The 8,954-nt window shown below is 41.8% G+C and overlaps 1 protein-coding gene across 4 annotated transcripts; it reads left to right on the forward strand.

Moving 5' to 3' along the window:
* Nucleotides 1-1,967: 1,967 nt before the first annotated feature.
* cxxc1b (CXXC finger protein 1b) lies at nucleotides 1,968-8,367 on the forward strand. 4 transcript variants are annotated; one of them, XM_023995157.2, is made up of 14 exons: nucleotides 1,968-2,207; nucleotides 4,434-4,546; nucleotides 4,664-4,764; nucleotides 4,857-4,999; nucleotides 5,119-5,274; nucleotides 5,377-5,523; nucleotides 5,713-5,820; nucleotides 6,030-6,208; nucleotides 6,284-6,491; nucleotides 6,661-6,771; nucleotides 7,153-7,202; nucleotides 7,311-7,407; nucleotides 7,536-7,688; nucleotides 7,990-8,367. In XM_023995157.2, exons 1-14 carry the CDS (start codon nucleotides 1,983-1,985, stop codon nucleotides 8,134-8,136), a joined length of 1,938 nt encoding a protein of 645 aa, XP_023850925.2. In that variant the 5' UTR covers nucleotides 1,968-1,982; the 3' UTR covers nucleotides 8,137-8,367. The 4 variants fall into 4 exon arrangements, with proteins under 4 accessions (XP_023850925.2, XP_023850955.1, XP_023850935.1 ...); XM_023995187.2 differs by lacking the exon at nucleotides 1,968-2,207 and adding an exon at nucleotides 3,047-3,116; XM_023995167.2 differs by lacking the exon at nucleotides 1,968-2,207 and adding an exon at nucleotides 3,235-3,425.
* The last annotated feature ends 587 nt before the right edge of the window (nucleotides 8,368-8,954 follow it).

An 8,954-nucleotide genomic window follows, 5' to 3' on the forward strand; every position in this document is an offset into this window, starting at 1 on the left:
GAAGGAATTGTCCGTAGAGCTCCGAAACAGGATTGTGTCGATGCACACATCTGGGGAAGGGTACCAAACATTTCTACAGCATTCAAAGTCCCCAAGAACACAGTGGCCTCCATCATCATTAAATGGAAGAAGTTAGTAACACTTCCTAGAGCTGGCCACCCAGCTAAACTTGGTCAGGGAGGTCAGGGAGGTGACCAAGAACCTGATCGTCACTCTGACAGAGCTCTGGAGTTCCTCTGTGAAAATCTATGCACACAATGTACATAGATTTTTCTATTGTGTTATTGACTGTACGTTTGTTTGTGTAACTCTGTGTTGTTGTTTTTGTCGCACTGCTTTGCTTTATTTTGGCTGGGTCGCAGTTGTAAATGAGAACTTGTTCTCAACTGGCCTACCTGGTTTAATAAAGGTTAAATAAAAAATAAAAAATTAAAGATGGGAGAACAACAATCTCTACAGCACTCCACCAATCAGGCCTTTATGGTAGAGAGGTCAGATGTAAGCCACTCCTCACTAAAAGGCACATGACAGCTCGCTTGGAGTTTGCCAAAAGGCACCTAAAGAATCTCAGACCATGAGAAATAAGATTCTCTGGTCTGAAGAAACCAAGATTGAACTCTTTGGCCTGAATCCCAAGCGTCACGTCTGGAGAAAACCTGGCACGGTCCCTATGGTGAAGCATAGTGGTGGCATGTCAGGATCGAGGGAAAGATGAACGGAGCAAAGTACAGACAGATCCTTGAAGAAAACCTGCTCCAGAACGCTCAGGACCTCAGACTGTCACGAAGGTTCACCTTCCAACAGGACAATGACCCTAAGCACACAGCCAAGATAATACAGGAGTGGCTTCGGAACAAGTCTCTGAATGACCTTGAGTGGCCCAGCCAGAGCCCGGACTTGAACCCGATCGAAAACATCTCTGGAGAGACCTGAGAAAAGCTGTGCAGTGAGGCTTCCCATCCAACCTGACAGAGCTTGAGAGGATCTGCAGAAAAGAATGTGAGAAACTCCCAAAATACAGGTGTGCCAAGCTTGTAGCATCATGCCCAAGAAGACTCGAGGCTGTAATTGCTGCCAAAGGTACTTCAACAAAGTACTGAGAAATGGGTCTGAATACTTATGTAAATGTGATATTTAAGTTTTTTTTATTTMATAAATTTGCTAAAATTRCTAAAAAAAAACTTTTTTGCTTTGTCATTATGGGGTATTGTGTGTAGATTGATGAGGAAAAAAAATATTTGATCCATTTTAGAATAAGGCTGTAACACAACAAAATGTCAAGAGGTCTGAATACTTTCTGAATGCACTGTATGTACAAATTACAATAGTGCAATAGCAGAGCATAAGAGAGTTGCCACATCAATGTTACACTGTTATTGTTATGAAATGTTATATTACAATGTTATTTATTGTTATTAGTGATATTCCATTCAAATATTATATTCCAATGAATCTTTTGTTTATGAATTAAAAACAACTATTGATAACCTTTTGCTCCTGAATGTCATTTTAAAGATTGCTGGGATTTAAAATCTTGCATTATTCACATCATATTTAGTGCAGTCGTACATAATGGATTGTATGGAAAAGGATCAACAAAGAAAGAACAAAGAAAATTCATATGAYGTTAAGTTAAAAAGAGTGACTTTACATCAAATCTCCTCTAGAATTAGCCAATAACAAAAAAAAACTCTGTATTCATACAACTCTATCATAGGTTTGTACAACTGTAACCCCTGGCCTTTATTTTATGTACTTTAACTTTTGAAAGTCAAAAAGTTTTTTTTTTTCTTTTTTTACTTTTAATGTTATTTATGTTTATTTACGTGTAGTAATGTCCTATGTTTTCACATGAAAAGTGATTGCTTTTGGTAAAAACGCTTTATGGATTCCTGGGGCTGGTGCTAGAAAAATTCCGAAGTGTGCACGGCGGTTGGGAAAGGAGGTGACTGCTGGTGACTATTGGAGCTGAGGAGCCGGAAATGGCTGCAAGTAGTGCGGAAGAAATGGAGGAAATTGAGAAAAAGTTGGTGAAGCAACAGCTGTGCTGGAATGCGAACAATATGGGTGTCAATTCTGATTATATGGAGCGCGAAGATGATGGTCAAGGACCGCAATGGTCGGTAGTGGAAAGACATAGGAAGAAGAGAGATCATGATACAGAAAGCAATGGGACGTCTAGTAAAGAAATCATAAAGATGGCCATGGTAGGAAGCAATAGTAATGATGTGTTGGAGTGGAAAGTGGTGATAGTGTTTGATGAAACCACAGGGCTTACTTACACTCAATCTGAATAACTAATGCTCTAGAGAAAGAGGTAGGTGAAGTGAAATTAGCTCGGTTCATTGGAAATGGTTGATTGTTAATATTTTGTGGTAGCCAGGCTCAGCAAGAGAAGATTCTGAAAATGGAAAAGCTTAATGAGAAGAAGATTAAAAGCCATGTCCCTGGTGCTTATGCTAGGTTGAGGGGAGTCATCACTGGGGTCCCAATATCTATGCCCATAGATGATATTAAAGAAAATGTGACGGGAGGAAGAGTGATGGAGGCCAAAAAGGTTGATCAGCAGGAAAGAAGGTCAAAGTTAAAGTCTCAGTGCTGTTGAGGTTTGAGAAGGTTATGCCTGGGGAAGTACAGATAGGAATCCTTAGTTTCAATGTTTGAGAATTTGTCCCATATGCACTGCAGTGTTTAAAATGCCCAAGAAAGGGACGTGTAGCTGTTCAATGTAAAGGAAGGAAAAGATGTGCCAAGTGTGCAGGAGCACATGATTACGGTGAATGAGGGAGCAATGTGAAGTTTAAGTGTTGTAATTGTGGGAGGGAACATCCACCAAGGTGGATGCCAGGTGCAGAGAGAGGCTAGAGAGGCCCAGAGATATAAAATTAGTCATGATGTATCGTATACAGAGGCTGAAAAACAGATTGGTGGAACTACAGTGTGGAATGATGGCGCTTCCATGGCTGCTCCAGTAGTAAGTGGACCTAATGTCGGGGCTGGTGTTTCTGCTGGTCCTGGCATGGTTTCGAGGCCTCTTCAGGAATCTTGCGCTCATGAATGTGCGGTGTCAAAGGACGCTTTGATAATTAATCATGTTGACTTCATAGCTTTTATTGGTAAGGTTACCAATACGACTCGGGGGATTTATTTGTTTTATTATTTTCATGGTCGTACAGAATTGGGCAGATCATTAGTGATCGTACATTTCAGCACAGTAGGTGGCGGCATGCACTTAAACGATTGCTTGCGGACCGCCATGATAGCATAGAATACAACTTTAAAGAAGAAGAAGGTTTGGTCCAACATCCGAGTTCAGCCGATTATTTGATTTCCGGCGTCGTCAACCCAGATTGTGACCCTGAGCAGTTGTTTAGCTAGGTACTATCGTTGAAGTTTGATCGAGGATTGCAAATACATCACAAATGGTACCGTTAGTTAGCAAAATTAATGCAAAGAAATGCGTTTTAGGTTTATGTGAATTTCATGGTTAGTTGCCTAACAGCAATTGTCTAGATTAGTGTCTTCGCCATGCGAAACCAGCTAATGCTAGCCAGCACTTTTAGCAAGCTAACGGAAGCTAGCCAGTCGCAATGGAAATGCAACAGCTTGCCGACTCTTTTCAGACTTTTGGCTTGTTACCGTTTGTTAGTTAAGCGTTCGCTATCTGTTTTATGTCTCAGGTTATGGTTACCTAGCTAGATATAGCTAGCGAAGTTGCTATCTGGAATGCGAAATCATTTTTTTAACCAACAATAGATTGTATCGTTTGGGCAGACTAGTATGTCCGACTCGACGTAGAGTAGACAGCAGTATAATAACATAATGAAATTAATGTTTGCCATCAGATTAGTTGTTCTCGACATAATGATGATTAGCCGATCAGATCGAACCTCCAGCGGCATAACGTTACCCAAGTACTGTAACTAGCTTGTACTCTGGAGGTCGAGCCGACAGTCCATTGAAATCATGGTACATTTATTTTCAACCAACCTTTATTTGGCTATACTTGCACTGGCGTGTCTTTATAAACGAATGTTTCCAGTTCCAGGGGCAACTCCAAAAACTAGAGAATATTAAATCCACTTTTTTGTATTGAGTTAGAAATGGCTTGTCGCATGTGTGTACATCTGTGTTTGGGTTGTATGCGAGATATCCGGCAGCTAAAATGCTGAGGGAACTCCGTGCAAAAAGTGGATTTAATATTTGAATGAATATTCTCTGGTTATCGGAGTTCCATCTGCAAATGGAAACAGATGTCTAAGACACCAGTGCCTAACAAATCGAGAATGAAAAAAGTATCGCCAAGTAAAGGTTGGTTGAAAATAAAATTGCCATGCTTTCAATGGACCCTCGGATCGAACTCCAGTACAAGCAATATTCGTTATGGCGCTGGAGGTTGTCTGATTGGCTAGATGATGATGGTTATCTTCCAGGACAGTGAAGTGTCAGACTTTGAGCCTGCACCAGGGCTTGAGAGCAGTATGGAGGGCGAGAATGCACCAGTGTACTGCATTTGTCGAAAACCTGACATCAATTGCTTCATGATGTGAGTTTAATCAGATGATCATAACAGCAACACCTTCAACACAAGTAATCATAACATGACCTTGAAATGTTACATAACCTTAATTTCATGGGGCTCATATCTGTGTTGTTCTTGTAGTGGTTGTGACAACTGTAATGAGTGGTTTCATGGTAACTGCATCAATCTCACAGAGAAGATGGCCAAAGCTATCAGGCAGTGGTACTGCCTGCGATGCCGAGGTGAGGTTTTTGTTCCCCATTCACTATCATCCACATGGGTATCTGTCACATGTGCTTACTAACCTTACATGATGTCTGTTGCTTTTGATTAGACAAAAACCCATCATTGGAGATAAAATACCGTCCAAAGAAGAGCCGCGAAAAGGAGGCAGAGGGCCAGAGAGAGCCAGAGAGAAAATTTGAAAGACAAAACAGCACTCCAGATTATAAATCTGAAAGGCGCCGTGGATCAAAGGTTCGTTACTTTACATCTAAATGTTATATCCCCATTTTCCTTCAATGTATATCAAAAATTGTGTGTCTTTGGAACTATTCTGTTGGCAAACATATCTTTGTCTCTCTTGTTTGTCTCAGGTTAAGCGCTCAGCYCGTATGTGTGGAGAGTGCGAGCCCTGCTTGAGGACTGAGGACTGTGCCACATGCGACTTCTGCAAGGACATGAAGAAATTTGGGGGTCCCAACAAAATAAGACAGAAGTGTCGATTTAGGCAGTGTGACGTCCGAGCCAGGGTGAGTTCCTAATGAGACTATGCCATCACTCTTTTTTTGCTTACATCTTTTGAACTGGTGTAGTCTTGCAAACTGTGACACAATGCTGCTTATTCTCTGCAGAAAATGTTGCGTGTGAAGGATGAAGAGTTTAATTTGCGTGAAAGGCGGGATAATTCCTACCACCGGAGAAGACGATATTCAGACGACTACGATAGTGAGGCAGAACTCTATGAAAAGTACAAGGCAGCGGGATATGACGACAACATGGTATTGCAATAGATGAGAAATATGGCTGAAGATTCTATCAAGAACTATTTGAAACACATTCAAAATACACAAGATCCTTATTATTGTCCTACTGTTGCACTTACACTCTCATATCCACTTGTTCTTTGGCTTGAATAGCACTTTTTCAAGTATTTTGAATGTTTATCTTATTGTTTCTGTTCAACCCAGCCATGGCTCAGTGATGAGGATGACGGGCCTCCATTCAGCCCTGTTCTGCGAAAGAAAGCTGTGAAGGTCAAGCATGTGAAGAGACGGGAAAATAAATTTGACAAGAAAGTAAGCAAACTTTACTTTTACATCTTGCAGGCACACAATGATTACRGTTAATTTTTATCCATGCAGTTGCAGTCCACATCTATCAAATATTTGAAGCTTTRAGCTTTTTTTTATTGCATCATGGGAATATTACTGTTGTGACAAAATACATCAAAGTACAGTGATTTTACATGTGTGCCTTGCGATTTGTTTTTGTTAATGCACATCAGAAAGAGTCACGGCGGCACAAACAGAAGCAGAAGCACAAGGACAAAGTCAGGCACAGTGATAGGGGCGATGCCAGGGATGGAGGAGGGCAGCGACAGTGCCTCGGGCCCAGCTGTGTGGAAGCTGCACGAGCCAACTCCAAATACTGCTCAGAGGAATGTGGCATGAAGCTGGCTACCAAGTAAGCGCACAAACACAAACACACACATGCAACTGTAAGAAAATCAATCAAATGTAAAATACATTATGTCTCTAGCCGGCTCTATGAGATACTCCCTCAACGTATCCAGCAGTGGCAGCAGAGCCCCTGCATCGCTGAGGAGCAGGGCAAGAAGCAACTGGAGCGGATCCGAAGGGATCAGCAGAATGCACGCATGCGTCTCACTGACATGGAGAAACGCTTCCACGAGCTGGAGGGAATCATTGCTAAGGCCAAGCAGCAGGTAGTCCAGCAGGATGAGGAGGTGAGTCACTTCAGTATTTTTTTATTGGCCACTGCGGTATTTATCCAGTGGGGTCAGAGCTCCTCGGCTAGAGAACTGTCTTGCCCGTTCAAGCCTGCGCTCAAATCTTTCAGCGGCTTCCTGGGTGAAACATTGATTTGACGTGTCTTTCTTTTGGTTCTCGTTTCAGACGAATGAAGGGGACAATGAAGAAACAGACCTGATGATTTTCTGTGTGTCCTGCAGTCACCCTATCAACCCAAAGGTGGCACTGCGACATATGGAGAGATGCTATGCTAAGGTGAGTCTGTCAATGTTGAGCCAACATTCTTTTTATCCAGCCTATCAGTCAACCCCAAAAATGCTTTCGCGTATCCTTCAACACCTTCCCTCTAACTCAGTTAGCGGAGCGCCACAGGGTTTCAGACTGCAGCCATTTTCTTGTAAGCTGGAGATTTCCTATTTAGCTTCTCTGATCTTGGTTGTGAGTTTGTGGTATACATCCAGAGTGCAGTAGCTGATAAGTGTCTGCAACATCCTATATGGGAGAGGATGAAATGTACAGAATTAAACTTAATATAGAGTACTAGCAATATGAATATAAGTTGCAGATATGCACTCCTTCCTAAAGGACACAGTATAAACTGATAACATTCTTGTTTTCTCTCTTTTGCATTGACAGTATGAGAGCCAGACATCTTTTGGTTCAATGTACCCAACAAAGATCGAAGGGTAAGAGTCTAGCACTTTAAATGGGTTTGCTGGAAGTGATCAATTGTTGCTTGCTTTTCTGTTTCCATATTGTTTCACCACGGTAGTCTGTATACTTTTTGTTCTCAGAGCAACAAGACTCTTCTGCGATGTGTACAACCCCCAGAGCAAGACCTACTGCAAGAGGCTTCAGGTTTTGTGCCCAGAACATTCCAGGGACCCAAAGGTCAGTGATGATTGGCGAGTCAAATGCAAAGAAACTTTGCCATAAAGCACACTAATTGTCCTGCTGTTTGACTTATGATGTATAATCTTGGCTTCGCTTGCCCTTTTGTCCTCTTGGTTTGTGGTTAGGTCCCAGGGGATGAGGTGTGCGGCTGTCCTCTGGTCCGTAATGTGTTTGAGGCAACAGGCGAATACTGCAGGGTTTCTAAACGCAAATGTAATAAGCACTACAACTGGGAGAAGCTCAGGAGAGCTGAGGTGGACCTGGAGCGTGTCAGAGTGGTTAGTAGTGGAATGCACCACATCCATCTATTATTTTGGGCCACTTCACCAGGGTTGAGGTGAATTCCTGTAGATTCAAATCAGAAATATACCAGAATTCCAGTTCATGATTTTTAGCTAACATGAAAATCAATTGACTAAGACCCTGGTTATAACAAATATTATTGACCTTCATAAAGGGTAGTTCATATGATCTATGAAAGTGAATTTTAAAGGACCGAGTACACAGATGATTTCAAATACTTTTTTGTTATTTTAATCATTACTCCTTGCTTTTCTCCCAAAATGTCTTTGTAAACAGTGGTACAAGCTGGATGAGCTCTTTGAGCAGGAGCGCAACGTCAGGACTGCTATGACCAACAGGGCTGGTCTTCTCGCTCTTATGCTGCACCAAACCATTCAGCACGACCCCCTGACAACGGATCTCCGTTGCAACAAGGACAGATAGCCGGCTGCATCTTCATGTTATTTCTGAGTGGCATTTTCGTACATCTTTGTTAGAGATTTATAGTATCTTTTTGTAGAGACTTTGGATTTTAAGACCTTTGCTGAAGTTGAAAAACAGAAATATTTGAATGGTAAATGAATATATTTTCCATGTGTCCAGCACTATTGAGGTCTTGCCACTTCTGGTATCTTGCTAATTATAGTCTCAAAAATAAAGACTGTGGTCAAGCTCTCCTGCAAATGGAAAAACCTTGGTCAAGCCATCCGCGCTGTAGAATCTGCGTGTGCGCACGCACTCACATTATGGTATGGCTGATACCATTTAGTTGACTGGTCGATTGTTTAGTAGATAGGCTGTTGGTCGACCGAGATTTAATTGGTCGAGCAGTAGCAAAAATAATATTTCATGGTGTACAAGACACCGGTCTGATTTGTGCCTGTCTGAGTGGACTGCTCCATTGTGGAGGACGTGGGGATGGCACAGTCCATGAAATGTGCTACTGAAATTGTATACGGTTATATTACATAAGAACAATGGTGCAACACTAATAGCAATTATAATATTTTAAAACAAATGCGCTTTCTCTAGTGTTGGATAGTGGTCGCTGTTCACGTTTCAGAAAAACGTCAGTGTGTTCTTGAATTGGCACCTTTTCCTAGACCATGTTGCTATGCATAATAGCAGAGTCAACCAGCATACTGGTGTTGGGAAAAATACGGTGGAGGCAGCAGCAGAATGAGATGAGAACAGCCCTTGTCTTATTGTCTAAGAAAAGTGAGGAGAAAGGGAACCACAACTTAATTAGGTCTACTCAACAG

This window comes from Salvelinus sp. IW2-2015, linkage group LG1 (assembly GCF_002910315.2).
Source record: "Salvelinus sp. IW2-2015 linkage group LG1, ASM291031v2, whole genome shotgun sequence".
In the NCBI taxonomy this organism is placed as follows: Eukaryota; Metazoa; Chordata; class Actinopteri; order Salmoniformes; family Salmonidae; genus Salvelinus; species Salvelinus sp. IW2-2015.